The 18106-nt window shown below is 41.1% G+C and overlaps 1 protein-coding gene across 3 annotated transcripts in view; it reads left to right on the plus strand.

The window, feature by feature from the left end:
* Window positions 1-2163: 2163 nt before the first annotated feature.
* psd2 (pleckstrin and Sec7 domain containing 2) overlaps window positions 2164-18106 on the plus strand; it is a 42935-nt gene continuing 26992 nt past the window's right edge. The window contains exons 1-3 of one of the 3 annotated variants that reach the window (XM_028008790.1): window positions 2164-2305; window positions 14526-15104; window positions 16739-17509. In XM_028008790.1, the coding sequence (XP_027864591.1) occupies window positions 14716-15104; window positions 16739-17509 (1160 nt within the window). In that variant the 5' untranslated portion in view covers window positions 2164-2305; window positions 14526-14715. Of the gene's footprint in view, window positions 2306-14525; window positions 15105-16738; window positions 17510-18106 lie in introns of those variants that run through there. The other 2 variants (XM_028008791.1, XM_028008793.1) reach the window with 2 other exon arrangements.

Below are 18106 nucleotides of genomic sequence, written 5' to 3' on the forward strand. Positions count from 1 at the left end.
AAGATTTTTTACATTCTGTTTGAAATGGTCCCCTGTCTGACAACATCGCTGCTTCATTCCAGCATCAAAGCCAAATACCTTTCTGACGGCTCTCATTTACAGATGTCGCTCACGCGCACACAAACACTTTCTACATGTAGACAAAAGCTCAGACGCTCAGCTGATGCTAGCGCCGTTGCTTTTCGCTGAGAATGTCACATCAGGACTTGGATTTATCTTTGTTCTCCATGGTGAATGATTGTGCTCTCCAGTGATTTAATCAGCGACAGTTCTCCTTTTAAATCTTGCTCCACATGTAAAGACGGAACATTGGCAGCAGCTTTGTCGGGAGTAGGAACTCGAGATAGATTACAAAGATTAATAATCAAAACCAAACACGGCGAGTGTTTGATCTTCTGCTGCGTTTTACACTTGGATTCTTGGTGCTCAGTCGGGTCTTTACAGCCAGAAATGAGACCCTAACAAAGTAGCTTAAAGTACTGGTAAGTAGCCATAATGTCTTCACACGAGGGCTGACCAGATTTCTGTCCATGCCAAGGAAATCACACAGCCTGGTACTGCCACAACTGCCGTTCAGGGTGATGTGCCCATGTTTTTTTGTTTTTTTCCCCCCACACATTCCACACAAGCCAGAAAGTTATCATGTGACAACAGCAACGTCTTCCGTGTCTGCAATTTCCCGTACACGACCTTGTGGCAAACAGGAAAGGTGACTTCTTATGAATTTGTTTTGATGAGCTAATTTTTGCCCATCTTGCGTAACAGAAAATTTCCTAGTAAAAATATCTTTATAATATGCTAATGTTGGTGTGCTATGACGTAAGTAAAATCTGTTCACCTTTTTTGGTTGGAATGTGACAAAATACATTCAAAAAGACTGAGAGGGTTAGTGGAAACAGGATATGCTGGGATATGCTGAGTCAGAACTTCTAACACAGCAGAACTTTGTTAAAATACAAATAAATCTCAAAGAGCCAAAACGTCTGTCACAAAATAAATGGGAAATATAAACCAAACACAAGGAAGAGTGCAGTTTCCAGTGTACTTCCAAAAAAATACTGTAATTTTTAAAATTTATTTAGAAGCGTAGCTATTTCTAAACAGCTGAATTTCACTTTCTTGCAAACATGGGGAAAGTTTTGTTAGCCTGTTTTCAGCTAGCTGGAAATCACAGCTGGAGGCGAGGCAGTGCTGCATTACTTTATTCACTGAACAGCTGGAGAAAGTTGCTCTTTCATTTAAGGAAAAATACTTTTTTAATTGTTTGGAAACCATCTTTTTCTTCTAGATCTCGGTGTACAGTCGTAGTGCTAAGCCAGTCCTGCAACATTTAAACAGGACTGAGAGCGGGTGAGAAAAGGAAGCAATAAACCATCGAATGGAAACCGAAAGGTTGGATTTCGTTTGAATTATTTTACAGTTTATGTTATAAGTATGTCACATCTTTACGGGGTCATTCACGTCAAGATACAAAGCTAAATGCAGGCTTTATCTACAGTTGCAAAGGTCATGTTTTCCCTCACAGACATACAAATCCTGTTCAAACCATGACCAGTGCAACATCCAGAACATGTCAGCTCCAGGACTTTAGACCTTGGACAGCTCTAGATTACTGCCAGTAAATCATCTGAATGTTGATCTTTTTTTTCTTCCTCATTGTTTTGTTCCAAAAAACAACAACAACAAAAAAACGCCAGTTAATCATTTTTTTTCTTAATGTGTCAAAATCTGGTGAAGAACTTTAGTCCATCAGAGGACATGGTGAAACACTTTCACGATTTCACGGTCCTCGGGCGATGTGTGAAATCTCAGAGTGACGGAGGACAGTGCAGACACGTGTGCTAAACACAACTGATCGCCGGGTGCTAATGTGCCCCTCGAAACGCGTCCCGTTCACTCCGCGCTCTGACCACGCGAGGAGTGACGGCTGCTCCGGAGCTCTCCGTGGAGCAGCAACGTTTCCATTTTCCGAGCTGCCACTCAAACGCGCCGAGGCTCCGCGGAGAGGAGGGGACGGTGAGGACGCTCCTGTAGCCATTCATCGGTCCGCCGAGGAGCCGCGCTCCGCCGCCCGGACCGCCCGCGTGCCCCCGCCTGCCTGCCTGCCAGCCAGCCGGAGCGGAGGCGCGAGACTCGGTCATTCGGCGGCGGACGTGAACGAGAAGGAGGAGGTGGAGTAGGAGGTGGAGGAGGGGGCCGAGCGGAGGAAAAAGAGCCCGTCTGTCAGAGTTATTACCCGGTGTGGATGTAAAGAAGCAGACGAGGAGTCTCTCGTTTCCAGTTCCTGACAGGACGCGTTTTCCCGGTGAGTGAGGATAGTTTATCAGCTGAAGCTACAGCAGCCGTGTCGGCTCTCTGTGTCTCTATTTACCGGTTGTTTAGGATGTAGCCTGTTTTATTTTAAGCGCCCCTCCACCCTCTAAAAAGTCTTCATGGAGGCTCGGGGTTTGGCATCCCTCCGTTTCCTTTTCTCTTACCAAACACAGCAGCAGCTTTCAGTCTACTCTCCTAAAGGACAGCAAATGAAAGCTAATGAAATGTAGCCTGGAAGATACGCACCGCCCGGGCCGTGGGATTTTTCCCCCCTTCTTTTTATTTATTTATTTTTTTTATCGAGGTGTGTGTGTGAATGGGCGCTTTCTCCTGCTCCGTACCCCCCTGGAGAAGAGAAGAAGGGGAAGAAAAGCGTTTCCTCTCCGCTTTTAGGAGGACAAGTCGCTCTTGAAACACGACCAAGGTCTATTTTAGAGGATAGACACCGGCCTCAATTGAGCTTTAACAGTGTCTCCCAGCCATCCCGTTGTCATGGTTACTGGCTCGAGGAGGCTGGGAGAACATGGCTGTCTAGCGCTGTGGTCTCCCTTTCTCTCTCACACACACACACAAACTGGGAGAGAGACAGGCGAGAGAGTAGGATAATAACCCCGGTCCTGTTCGTGTTTGTTTAAGTCCGTGTATTTAGGAACATGTTTAAAAACCTTGGCAAATGCACTCTAAAAACTACTGGGCTAAAACCAACACAATCCTGATTACTTCACAAACCCAGATTTAGAGTAGAGGAGGACTGTGGATCTGTTGTGATGATGATAGAAGTGAGCATAAGAACTGTTTATTACTTTTTTTTTTTTAGGTAACTGTATCAGTGTGGGCAGCACAGTGGCGCAGTTGGTAGAGCTGTTGCCTTGTAGCAAGAAGGTCCTGGGTTTGATTCCCAGCCCGGGGTCTTTCTGCATGGAGTTTGCATGTCTCCCTGTGCATGGTGGGTTCTCTCCGGGTACTCCGGCTTCCTCCCACAGCCCAAAAACATGACTGTCAGGTTAATTGGTGTTGATTGGTTTGTCCTGTCTGTCTCTGTGTTGCCCTGCGACAGTCTGGCGACCTGTCCACGGTGACCCCGCCTCTGACCCGGAACGTTAGCTGGAGATAGACACAGCACCTCCCGATATCCCCACATATGCTATACTGCTCTTGAAAGACATTCCCATACATGTATAATACGCTGCTTAAGAACTCCAGTCACATAAAGACATGATTTATATCACTAAACTGCTCACAGTAACTGCTTTTAGGCATATCTTCTAATTAATTAAGTGGAGAAAATAGCAAAACTTTCTACTACGACAAGGACAGTTTTATTTATTTATTTATTTTTAACTTAATAAGACTTTATCGTGACAATAATGAATCAAGATTCCAACCCCTAATATCGTAGCTATGGACTAGTCAGGTCCCGGGTTAACTTAACCTATCAGGGTTAACTTAACCCATGCTAGGGTTACGTTAACCCATGCTGGGTTTGAATTTTCAACCGCATGTTGTTCCTCTCAGTTCATTCTTGTTTGAATCTGAATGAAAATTAAGTTTATTACTTAATAAATTCAGTCAAAACAAAGAAAGTTGTTAAAACACTATTGCAAGAAAACTAATAAATAATTCTAGCTTGTCAGCCTGTCTGTCGCCTGGACCAGCTCTTCATCCTCAGCAGGGTTCTGGAGGCTGCATGGCAGTTCGCTCAACCAGTCTACATGTTCTGTGGGCTTAGAAAAGGCGCTCAACTGCATCCCTCTGGGAATCCTGTGGGAGGTGCTTGCCTATAGAGTGGGCCCATTGAAAGGTCCCAGTTAGGTCCCTGTACAACCAGTGTCAGAGCTACAGCCCATAAAGTTTATGGACAGAATTTCTAGCAGAACAGGATCCATTTTGGTGGCCTTCGGATGGCGTTTCTGCTTTGTGCAGAAAACAGTTCTGTTGGCTTCATGGAACCGGGGTCTCCAGTTTTCGCTGGAGCGGTTCGCAGCCAAATGTGAAGCGGCCGGGATGAGAATGAGCAATTCAGGGTCTTGAGTTGTAGAAGGGTAGAGGTCCTTCCCCAAGTATCTTGGGATCTTGTTCACGAATGAGAGAAAAATGGAGCTGGAGATCAGTAGTCGGATTGGTGCAGTGTCTGCAGTGAAGTGAGTGCTGTAGTCAATCCTCATGTCTACTCTCATCTGTAGTCACGAGCTCTGGGTAGTGACCAAAAGAATGACGTCACAGATACAATTGGGTGGTCTCTGGGCTCTTCCTTAGATAGGATGAGAAGCTCCATCATCGAGGAGGGACTCGGAGCAGAGCCTTTGCTTCTCCATGTCAAGAGGAGCCAGTTAAAGTGGCTCTGGCATCTGGTTGGGATGACTCATGGACACCTCTCTGGTGAGGTATTCCTGGCATGTCCCACTGGGAAGAGACCCAGGGAAAGACCCAGAGGAAGACCCAGGGAGGGAGGGACTATGTTACTCGGCTGGTCTGAGAACACCTTGGGAGCTCCGGAGGAGTTGGGTCCAAGTGGCTGGGGAGAGGGAAGTCTGGGTCTCTCTACTTAGGCTGTTGCTACTCCAACTCGATCCTGGATTAACCGGAAGATTGTGGAAGAATATCAAAACTACTGAAATAGCATCAATACTTCAAAAATAGTTAGATACTTAATTTGCCCACATTTTTCAGGTAATTTCTTTTTTTTATTCTAACACTGATATTCCAAAAATTAGACAAAGTTAAACCACTTATACCTGCCAAATTGAACCGTTGCACTTTTCCATGTTCATGTAATAAGAAATTAGAAAGGATACATAGCAAAAGTCCTAAATGTTACATTTGTGTTTTCATGTACATACATTTAAAAAAATGTATTTACATGTATTTATGTAAATACACACATTTACATAAATACATGTACATTTATGTATTTATAAAATACATAAATGTACATGTATTTAATGAAAATACATGTACATGTGTATTACAAGCACTGAAAGAGACAAAACGCGAATGGACAGTTGACCTTGATGGCCTGGAAGTGACACACTGGGGTGGAGCTGGGCCACTGTTAACGCTCCAATAGGCTTGCATAGTCAGACGGAGGCTGTGCGCTGGTGCTGTGTGGCGGGTTGTAAGCAGACACAGAGACTATAGCAAAACACCCTGGACTAGACCCAAGCTAATTTCTCCTTGCTTTCCTGTCTCAGGCTCACAAGTAGGAAATGATGAAATGCTTTACTTCCCCTCTGCACCTGCACCAGCATTTTTAAAGGTGTCTCTATATCTGCATTGTGTGTGTGTGTGTGTACTCGTTTATCTTGCCTATATACACCTACCAACCATCTGAAGAGCGATGGGTCTTGGAATTGAGCTTTGGTTAAGGTTAGAGTTAGGCAAATATACAGTTAAAGAAATGAATGGAAGTCAATTCAAAGGCCTCATATGAGTAGAAATACAGATGGTTTTTGTTGTTTTTTTTTTAGCCTTTCTCATTTTGTTCTGCCCATTTTTACAATAAATACTACATTACAGAGACCCGCTTGCCCTTATGTGCTGTTTTGGGTTTAGAGGTTAGGTGTGGGATTAGTGTCAGAGTTAGGCTATAGGAATCAATGAAAGATGAGTGGGAGTCAATTTATTAAATAAAAAATTATGTGTAAGACTATCAGAAAGTTGAGTGTACCTGTCAAGTGAAAGGAAAATGATACATAGTTTTCATATCTGTATATATATATATATATATATATATATATATATATTTTTTTTACAAATGAATATCTGAAAAGCATAGCTTGCATTTTATATACAGCAGTAACTTTAGATGAGAAGTTTAGAGGAAGCCATTTTGGAGATTACTTGTTTTCCACCATCACCTAAATGTCCTAATAAATGCCCTCAAAAGCGCCACCTGGCATGTAATTAGAGTCACTACATGGCTAATAAATGGCAGCGCCACCTGGTGTTTAATATGTATTACCACCAGACAATAATTAACCACCTGATGCTGCTTAAGAAACACCTGGTGGTGTAGCTTTTAACTCTGCCCTCCAATTTTGACAGCCAGTTTGTTTGAACAGCTTTGTAAGATTGATAGTAGTAACGTGCAAAAGTTTTAAACCACCACAAGTTTATTTTTAACTGAGCCATTATGGATGAAACTTGACAATTTCTCAATCTAAGAACCTCAAACCAATACATGAAGAAACCAGTTGAATATCCAGATATATCTTGTTAGATTATGCGTTCAAGCACAGATTATTGAACAGTAACAACCTGTGCCTTTTGTGACATAAAGAGAGCTTTTCTTTTGAAAAATGAAGTTCTTACATCTGCTGTTCTGACTTTTTTCTAATTAAAGTTGAGAAAATAATTATAGCAGCCGTATAACAGCACTCTTTTTCTGTAATTGAATCTAAGCATAAACCCAATTGTTCTGTTAAGTCCTCAGAGGTGTTTCAGGGAACATTAGAGAACAAACGGCATCATGAAGACCAAGGAACAGAGCAGACAGCCCAGGGAGAAAGTTTGTGGAGAGGTTTAAAGCAAGTTTATGTTTATAAAACAATATCTCACAGAGCTTGGTTCAGTCCATCATCCTGAAATGGAAAGATTATGTCAGTATTGCAAACCTACCAAGTAGTAGACATTCACCTAAAATAGCATGTTGGGCAAGGGAAGCATTAATCAGAGACGGCTTAGGTGGGAGACTTTATTCACCTACAGCTGATAATCATGCGACTTTCACTGATATTATTCCATATTGCATGTTTTCCTATTGTCCTGCGGTCCCAGTCTTGAGCTAAATGTCCGTGTCTCGATGCACAAAGCTGGTAGAGGCATAACCCAAAAGACTCGCAGCTGCAATAGTAGTGAAAGGTGTTTCTGCAAGGTCTTAACTCAGAGGAGTTGGATAGAAATGAATACCACACAGCTGTCAGATTTTTCTTGTTAGAAATTTGGAAACCTATGTATCATTTTATTTCCTCTATTTTAGTACCAAAAAAAACCGAACACAGAACATATTATTTTTAGCTGTAACACAACAAAATGTGAAAAACTCAAAGGGGCATGAATAATCTAGTTAGCCACTGTGGAGGGATACAAAAAGGGAAGCACATTGGAGGTTTTCCTTTGGTGTCTTTAGTATGCAGATCTTATATTACCAATCATTTCACCTGGCAGCTTCATAAATTAATTTTGACAGCTAATTACTTCCTTATAGAAAGTATTTAGAGAGTCATCCTGGTGGGTCTTTGGGTTTACAGTGGCTGTAAACCCAATATCACAATATTGTTGTGATATTAGTGGCAACACTTGACCTGATAGACGTTCACTGTGGTTGCCTACATTTTTAATTTCCCCACCAAAACCATGTGGTATTAGCCACTTGTCATTGTTTTCCGTTTGTTGGCTATGAAATACGTATTTAAAAAATATATAAAAATGGCGTAATCATCTCGATGTTGGTGAGTGCACTGAAGCAACGCATAGTGTTCATCGCACCTTTTGTTTTTGCTGCCTTTTAGAAAGAAACTCAGTGAGTCACGCAGCAGAACCAAAAGAGCTACACACAAACATTTGTGTTTGGACTGACTGTGGGCAGCACTGTGAATGTAATGAGGTCAGACAGGTTGAATGTGGTCAACTGGTGGCGAACACTTCAACCCACGAAGAGAAACTACAATGATGTTTAGTAAAACTAGAACAGCTAGATGGATAGATAGATAGATAGATAGATAGATAGATAGATAGATAGAGATAAAGGATTAAGGAGATTAAGTCTTTTTAGAGCAAAACACGATTTTCTCAAACACCATATTTAGGCTGTAATTTGCTGTAACATTGCATTTTGTCAAATTTGCTGCTTCTGGATTTTATCCTGTTTGTCTCATTTGTTAAACTCTCTGGGAATCCAGGATAATCCCCATTCACTGCATCACCTGACAGCCAGTAACATCTAACTGCAGCATACTCCCCACAGTGCCCTGCTTAAAGGCACTGTAAACTCGTTGTTTTTATTGGTATAATAAATATTAAGTGGGAAATTCCTGAACAGTTACACAGGAGATGGTCTTTTATCGTCTGTTTTTCATCTGGGAATGACATGATTCCCTTTTGGAGTTACCCTCATTAGACCAAGTATTGTTGCATTTCCAGGAATCGCACTTCATAACCATGCAGTAGTGTGACTTACATCAACAGCATCTGTTTTGAACGGTGGGGTCATCTCGTAATGTAGTGACTTATTATAAGGAACGGGTTCATACGTTCAACTGGATCCACGTCCTCCATTTAGCTCAAATTAAAATTACACACCAGTTTTATTGGTGAAACCTGATCTAGATTCAGAATCAATGTGTCTTGAGAGTACAGTGCCCTGTGGTGCTGCTGGCCACCTGGTTACACACTCAACCCTTCAGTCTAACAAACTGTGTTCTGCACATCATGCTGACCTCATTATGACTTCTAGCATCTTAGTTACTACATCGTACATCACAACTGGGTTAAAGGCAGTGAAAGTCCATGCAAATGTCCAAATAAAATGTGAATGAATGGTATTTACAGATATTAGAGCCTGCTTGGTGTCCAATGGATTCCTTGTTGCACTTACAGATATTGAGATGTCCGATTGGAAATGAATATATTGAGCAGTTAGGTATTACTAGATATTTTAAATTTACAATCAATATTCCAGCCCTGTTCAGTCACCAAACAACCATTACTGTCTCACTTTGGTTCTACACAAAACACCAACCTGAACATTTTAAAAAATGATAACACTTTTAATAGAAATCATGTACTGTGATGATGACTAGAAGATTTGAAAACTAGTCTAGCAAAACAGTAAATAGTGAAATATTTACCATTTTGAACAAATGAAACACAGAACTGGTTTGTGACTTTAGGGGAGCTGTGACCACTGGACCCCCATATGGATGTTATATTTTGGACAAAGTTGAAAACATGTTGAATTAGAGCTTCTTTAAATCCATCCATAGTGTTAGTTTTGTTAGACTCTGGATCACTTTGACCCTTTTTCTCAATAATTGGTACCCTGATATTGTCAGTGTACAATATCATTTATTTCTCTCTCTATTTTCATTTTCTACCTGTACCAGTCACATAACCGTGTACTTAAACAATGGCAGAGGAGTTTATTTTTTGTTATTGTTGATATCAAAATTGACCCAGAAATGATTGCGGTAAATGACAATATTGTTGTTTCAAGAACTATTTCAAATACTATATTGGTAATGGCCTATTAATGCGAGTTTGCTCTCTCAAAGACTAATAAAGTTTCATTTTTATAAAGGATACTTAACCCTGGAACTGAAATATATTTTAAATATTCAAAATAAACACAACAACCAAAAACAATAAATGGAATGGAAATGAAAACCACACACACAGCAGAAACCATAAGTAAAATGTGTTGTGATGTCTCTGTGAGCAAATGTTTGAATCTTTGCAAGGACTGCTCTAAGTTGCTTTTTATATTAACAGCATTTTATATTTTATTTTTATTTTTTATTTTATCTACAACTACTACTCAGTGGTAGTTGTTATTGTGTCTTGTCTTTATGCTGTAACTGCGAAGTAATTTCCCTGCTGGGATGAATAAAGTACTTCTATTCTATATATTCTATTCTAAATTTCTCTTTCAAAAAATATTAATCACAAGAATGGAAATTATCAACTGCTTTTAATTTATCATGTGATTAATTGATTAATTGCTTGTTGTTTTTGAGTATTTCCATAAATATTGGAGGTAGATGGTCTCTTAAATCATCAGACCCTGCGTAAAACTTTACTTAATTCTGGGTTATTATCTGAAATTTTTGCATTACGCTGTATTTCTATTCAATTTGGTTCTAATCACCTTCTGGCTTGACAGATTATGACCCCTAATGGGATATTATTTATTGGAGTCACATAACCACATACAGTTACAGAAGACTGTACGTAGATTATAGAAAATTACTTTAGATGGGAGATTAATCACAGCAGGTGTGAGATGTCCACCTGGTTATGGTACAAAATGACCGAAACACGTTTTTCTTTCATGCACTATAAACAATAAGACTGTCTTATGTTTTGTCCAAATCAAAATGACCAATCTTATTTTACTTTAGTCTAAATATTTGAACACTTTCACATCTTTTTGTGAAAAGAGGGAAATTTGCTCCTCAATGTTTTCTTTAAAATTGCTTTGTAATGGCCGTCGTGCCTAAATCGACATTAGATTAAATAAACTCTGAAACTCTTCCAGATGAGCTCTGAGATTTCCCCCCCGAGCTGCTCTGGTTTCCAAAAGCTTCCAGTTTCATTACTTCTGTAGCGTTGCCTTTCTGCTGCTGCCTGTAGAGACCAGTCATGCTCATCAGCGGGGGATTCTCAGCGGACTGCGGCACGCCGTCTCACAGATCAATAAATTAGAGCACGGTGTGTGTGTGTGTCTGGCTCTATTCTTGGAGTAGTGTGTGTACCTCTTTCTCTTTGTGTGTGTTTCTGTTTCAGGAAAAACTAAACTGATGGCAGTTTGGCCCTTTGTGCTGCAGCGGGTTTTATATGTTGTGCTGGTGTGCTGTCCGCATGATTGGCAGGTGGTCTGATTCCAATTAAAGGAAATTGATAAGGCTTTAGAGCCTTGGCGTTTGGCTGACAAAAGTAGAAGGCGCAAAGTCCTTCCTGTCTGGCACACGAAGATGCAGCGACACACACACACACTCTCTCTCGCCATCTCTGGCTGCATTTTCTACTTCCGTCCATGCGGGATGCCTGCGCACATCTGCGCTCTCTCTCTCATTTCTGCATCCAGATTCGTACTTCCTCTCACTTCCACAGCCTTTCTCTCTCTTTTTGCTTTTGTTTTTTTTCTCCACCCTGTTGGATAAGTCCCATTTAGCTCAATCAGAGCTAAATGGGAGGCTGAGATGGAGATGAGAGAAAGCGGAGTTAGGCTGTGTGAGATAGCAGCAAACCTAATGTGAAACAGATGAAGAAGGCAGAGTGGGAGGAAAACAGGACGCAGGAGACTCAAAGAGGGGGAGAGAGACAGAAACGGAGAATTCCCACTTACCGTGTCTGGTTTCATAACCGGTTCACTGTTTCCATTTATGGCGACGTGTCACTGCTCCACTTGCGCATATCTGGGAGTCCATTTGACTGCATTTTAATATTCCTCATTGAGAAGCAGCAGAAATGGATGCAGGTTGCTGATGTTTGGGTAGAAGTGGTTCATATTAGGGCAGGGCGATACGACTTGAAGTTTTATTGCGATATTTTGCTGCTCTATTGCGATAACAACAAAAGTGAGGACAAGTACTATTTATTACATCTTTTTTAGGTAACTGTGTATCACAGCAACTATAGCTCCCCAAACACAAACACTGCTGTTGAAAAACATTCCCATTTGGGATGTGCTTCTTTAAGACACCAGCCACATGAAAAAGTGTGATTTATATCGCTGTAAATTTATTGCCATTCATTGATGCTTTCATTGAACAGTGGAGAAAATAGTAAATCTGTCAAACCCAACAATAAGGACAGTTTTGGTGGAGGTTTAAACATCCTTAATTGGAGTTTATCGTGACTACAATAAATCAAAATCCTAGGAATTTATCACGATAAATGATAAGCGATACGATAAATGCCCAGCCCTGGTTCACATGCAGTGAAGCCAAGTTGGGGACGTCTTTTGACCACTGAGTACCTGAGGTTGGGATTATGCTGAGCTCATCCTAATGCAGCTTTTGAAGACAGTCAGAAGATCCTAATCCATGAATGATTTAGTGCCAGAGACACTTTTAGACTCATTACGCTGAGAGGAACTTTTCTCACTGTGTGAAAATGTAGTTAGTAACGGCAAAAACGAGTGATGCTTCTGCAGATGGCGTCCACTAAAAGCATCTGGTTGCGAAATAGATAAATAAATAAATAAAAGGAGGAGGCTAATCGCTGATTATGGATTCAGGAAGAATTTGTTTGAGCAATCTGCCAGAGTGTCCTTTGAGATCAGAGCAGCATCAGTTTGAGAGAGGGGGATTAGAGGACTCATTAGCAAGACATAAAAGCTCGTAAGTGTGATATCTTTATTCTGTATCTCATCTGTGCTTTTTCATCGGCGTGACGCTTGAGAAAGCAAAACGTTCCACTCTTAACCGGGAGCTCGAAACGAGGGGACCGATTTGTTAAATTATTCCAGGCTTCTGCATAATTTGCATCGTCACTTTGCAACTCTGATGAAACATTTAGGGGCGGAGGAAGCCTTGGCAACCTCGCATTCAAAGCGTTCGCAGAATCAGAGAAGCGAAACCGGTTCACATCCGAGCCCCTGCGTATCCCGCCGCTGCATGTTTTGGACTCAGAAATGCTAGAAATGCTCCTGAGAGGCCGCAGCGATTTGTTGGCAGATTGGGAGAGTTTGTTCCAGACGTACCAGATCCCTACCTGCGTCTGCATGCAGCCAGAAAAAAAGGCTCGGAGTGGCAGTAAATATTTTACTGCAGTTCTGCTCAGAGTCCCTCATTGCAGATGAGTCAGCAGAGATGAGAGAGGATCAGGCAGATAGAGTTGCTTCGCGGCTCTACTTCAGCCTGTCAGCGGACTGTTGTAATTACAAACACACTGTTCAGTCAAAGTTCAGACTGGATGTTCTTCATCTTTACCGTCACAGAAATAAAAAAACATCCAAAAGAAGTTTGAACTTCTCTTTTATCTTCACAACATATTGTTTATTTCTAGCTAAATACCAAAAACAATATCAAATGTGGGACAAATCGATCTGATACAGATGCAAAATCTAGATCAGGTATCTGTGACAGTTATTTAGATCTGCAGAGTCTAATTCTATGTTTTAAACTGAAGAAATTAACCCTTTATGACCTAAGTTTCAAATCTCTGCCTGGATATTTTTGCTTATTTTAATTGTACGCAGTTCTTTAAATGTCCTGTGAGTAAATATTTCTGCCCATTTATCCGTAAGGACTGGTACTTTCAATCTCTACCAAGTTATTTTTAGCAATTTACTGTCTATTAAAAGAGTGCCCATCAGAGTTATCAAATAACTTTGTAATTTAGTATATTTATGGCTGTGCGTTAAACAAAAAAGAAACGTTTGAAGTTGATTCAGCTGTTTTTCTGTATCAGATCGGTATCGGGCGATACTAAACCTCAGATATCTGTATCGGAAATGAAAAAAGTGGATCGGTGCATCCGTAAATTTTAACAACAATCATCCCAGTGTTACCAGCTTAGCAACTTTGTCGCTATATTTATCAACTTTTCAGACAAAAAAAACGATACCTTCCAAAATTGGACGTAGAAGGTCAGACCTTTTAAAAATCATCAAAACTGCAGTCAGTAACTAACTGCAAGGTTTCAGACAACAATTTAGGACATTAGCTCCCATTTAAAAAAAAAAAAAGGCAATTGTGTGAGACACATTTTAATGTTTCTGCCAAAGTCCAGCCTTAAATCCAGTCTGTTACAGAAGATGCAAGTTGATGTTCACAGACGCTCTCCATCGTGTCTGACGGGAGCTTGAGTTGTTTTTCAAAGAAGAATAGGAAACATTCGGTGTCTGAATGTACAAAGATGCCTCAAAAGACTTTCATCTGCGACTGCAGGGAAATGTTCTACAAAGTATTGCCTGAAGGGTTTTGAATATAAATTGATTCTGCTTTTGACAGGTTTTTATTTGTCAAAGAATATGTGAAAAGCATTTTTAGTTTTCCCTCCACTTCACAATAATCCACTACTTTATGTTGGTCTGTTATATAAAAATCTCAACAATATTTAGGTGCATTTTATGCAGAAATAATTCTCTAAACGGGTTAAACTGCTGTGATCATTATGGAGCTAAATTGGAGCCATAAAGTTTGTTCAAAATTAAAAAAAACAACTTTAATCTGAAAAGTAGTTTTGAAAAAACAAATAATTTTCATGTTCTTTTTTTAGTTTCAAAACATTTTTTTTAAGTTTTACATTTTTATTTAAAACCACTTAATTGTTTTGTTTCAAACCTTTTTTCAGTTTCAAATCTTTATTTTCAGTTTTTATTTGTTCATTTTCAAAACTATTTCGTTTTCAAATAGGTTTTTTTCAGCTTCAGATCTTAACTTTTCACTTTCAAATATTTTTTTGGACTTTCAAATATTTTGTCCAGTTTCAAAACTTTCTTTTTCTTGTGAAAAACTTAATGGCTTTTTTTTTTTTTTCTTTTTTAGCTCCATGGATCACCTCTGAACGCTCCGAACAGTCACATGTAGTTTATCTTCAGTCTTTCTCTTCAGTGCAGTTAGCGTCTCTCTCCTCTCTTTCCTCTTTTGCTCCAGCTGCTTCCCTGGCTGCTGATTTGCAGTGCTGGTATTTATCTGCAGCCAGAGTGGACTGCTGCGCCGCTCTGAAAAGGCCACCATGACCCAGGAGGGGCAGGCTCTGCCCTCTCCCACCCCACCTGAGAACACGACGGAGCCCGACACGACCGCAACCACGACCGACCCACCTGCGGAAACGCACAGCGAGGCAGTGGAGGACAGGCCAGAGGCCGTGGAGAGGGACAGTACAGAGGAGAGGCGACAAGAAGAGGAGAGCATAGGAAGAGAGGAGGAGGAGGCACAAAGTGAGGGAGAGGGGAGGGCAGAGGGAAAAGATGAGGGAGAGGAAGAGGAGTTAAATAAGGAGGAGGAAGGTTCAACTGAAGAAGAGCATCATCGGAGCAAAAGAGAAGAAGACGAAAAAGGGGACAATGAAGACATGCAGCTGTCTGCAGAGACAGAGGGAACTAAACCTCAACCGACTGAACGGTCAGTGAATGTAACCATGTGTGTTTTATAAATAATGTAGATTGGTGTTAAATGTTTAGAGTTTATTAGCAAGTACTTGTAATGTGGGGATGTAATTAAGTATTTAAAGGGCCAGTATTGTGTTAAACCAACTTTTTTGAGCTTTGCATCATCTTATAAGGTTATTGCCTAATCTAAAACGTACCTGGAGTGTTGCATACTTGAGAAATCATTTATTCTCCATGGCAACCATTCAGCTGTGCAAAACACCTGGTTGGACCTAGCCCCGCCTTTGAGGCGGTTTCCAAACTGAGCTTCCACCTCACAGAGCAGCTCCTCCACTCAACTCCTTCAGACTAGCCAGCAGCAATTAGCAAACACCTGATGGAACGGCGCATCTGCCGAGCTCATTATAGGATCAACTCCTTAAAAACTTTGTTAAAGTGTTCATAGGGGAGCCATGTTGTCTTGACTCCATGATGGTGGAGTTTCAGAGAGATAAGCAGCTTCTTAAAGAAACAGAAGCCCAATTTCAAGGTGCTAAATTACAAAGGGAAATTTCTGTTTATAGTCATGTTTGATATATATATATATATATATATATAGGAGTTTTTATAACAACTGGAGGTAACATATTTACTTGATTGTGCTGTAAAACGGCATTATGTGCCTGGGAAACACATTACTCTGCCTCTTTAATGTTGCTGTTTCCTCAGAAAGCCTCTTGTGACTGATCTTTTATTGGAAATATTTTTTCTTCAAGAGGTGTTCTCTATGTGTTTTCCTCACACATTACTAGCCTGAAGTGCGTCACTCACTGTTTCTAACAGAAAATCTCCAACCAATTGAGCTCAGAAAACAATATAAAAAAAACTGACTCAGCTTAAAACCACTTGTCTTGTTGTCTTGAAAAGACAGTAAAGATTAGGAAGCTGTAGATGAAAGAAAGTGAAATAGGAATTATACTTGAGGTTTTGGAAATAAACAAGCTAGCACACCAACGGCAAAACAGAGTTAAGATGTGTTTGCATTTTGCCAAATCCACATTAAATTCATTTTCTCCTCCCAAAACTCTCATTTTTTTGGGATAAGAACTGAAGTTAATTATTCCATAATCAAAAAAGATTATGGAATAAGTTTGTTGATCTTTGAGAATGTGTTTATGCATTATTATGCCATTATAATACTTGAATGGGCTCAAAATAACATTATCGGTTATTGCGATAACTTCTGGGACAACTTATCCTCCAGCAAAATCTGCTACTGTGACAGACCTTCTTCTCACCAGAACTGTAATTTTATCTATCATAAAACAAATTGTATTCCCAATTCATGAACAACACAGTAGAATATTATTATTTTAAATTACAGCAGTGGCCGCTCAGATGTTAATTCAGATGGATGACATCACTGTCATGAATGATAAGGAATTCATGTAAAATGAATCCTTAATTCTTGAAACTAATTTGCTTTCAAAAAGTTCCTACCAATTCCAGTCAGACCAAAACTGCCCACTTTTCCACAATTTCTGTCACAGCAAGAACAGATGTGATGGTTGCCACTGGACTCCCATTTCAAACGAATGAATATTCGTTTGAAAGTGTGTCAGAATAAAAGAGGTCATCTCAAGATATTTTCTGATTTTCTTTTTACAGGCTTGAAAACGGTACGAGCGGGAACGATGACGAGGACAGGCTCGGCGAGGAGGACGGCGGAGAAGAGAGGGAGGGACGTACCAACCTGGATACTTTCAGCTCCAACTTTGAGATGACTGTAGAGCAGGCCGACACAGAGGAGGAGGACGAGGACGAAGGAGCCCAGGGAGACGAAGAGGAAACGGAAAACCAGGACACCTTCAGCTCGGCGTTCGAGCAAATCGTGGAGCAGGTTGATGCGCACGACGAAGAAGAAGAAGAAGAGAGAGAGATGGAGAAGGAAGAGAAGGAGAAAAACAATGTGGTGGACAACAAAGATGGCTTCAGCTCCACGTTCGAGCGCATTGTGGAGTCCGCTCTGCTGAGGGGCGGCACGTGCTACAGCAGCCTCGACTCCCTGGACGTGCTGTCGCTCACGGACGAGACGGACAGCTGCGTCAGCTTCGAGGCGCCGCTGACCCCGCTCATCCAGCAGAGGTCCCTTCTGCAGGGGCCCGAGCCCCTGGAGCTGGAACTGGCCACGGTTCAGGAGCAGGAAGGGGCCGAGCCTGGAGCCGACGGCCTCGATGGCGACGACACGGCTGGCCAGAGCGCGGCACGTACAGGTGGAGCAGGCGGCGCTGCGGGGGGGAGTCCGTTAAGGATGACCATACCAGGCAGCAGGTCGGAGTTCACGCTGAGCCAGCCCGGACGCTGGACTATTCCCAATGGATACCACTCAGACTCCCAGGGAGCCGGGGAGCGCACTGGAGCCATGGTCAGCTCTGTCAGGTAAGGACGAGGCAGGTTTCACTCTGTAGCTTTTACAAATGTGAAGGTAGAAGGATAAAGGTTCCCGGTTATATTCAAGTGTTTAAATTTGGCTGCTGCAAACCAGGGCTGGGCAATAAATCTATAATAGTATTTATATATAACATGATAGACACTTGATAATACATATCAATGTATTATCAGCCTGGCAGGCCACCAGGCTTAACTTGTTCCCCCAGAAGAGCGTCTGGTGAAACGGTTTTAAGCACAATGGCAGCATAGTATGGTCAGCATGTGAACATATAGGACACTGAGGTCAGAGGTCATTTTTTATACGCAGGAACTCTAACCACTGACTGTCTTTACAGAGCTAAACACTAGCAATAACAGTAAAAGTGACAAGTCATGGAGAAAGGGTAAAAAAAATTGCACACACTTTAATTAGGATGAAACAACTGAAGTGCTAAAAAATATATTTTAATTATATTTTTTTTATGTTTGCCTTTTCTAAGGCTTTATGATTGAAATTCATCTCTGGTTTTAGCTGATGTTTTTTTAAAGTTTGGTCCCAGTCAGTAGTGGCAAACTCCCAATGTAGTGGCAAACTCCCAATTTCTG

Source organism: Xiphophorus couchianus, chromosome 23, assembly GCF_001444195.1.
Source record: "Xiphophorus couchianus chromosome 23, X_couchianus-1.0, whole genome shotgun sequence".
Taxonomy (NCBI): Eukaryota; Metazoa; Chordata; class Actinopteri; order Cyprinodontiformes; family Poeciliidae; genus Xiphophorus; species Xiphophorus couchianus.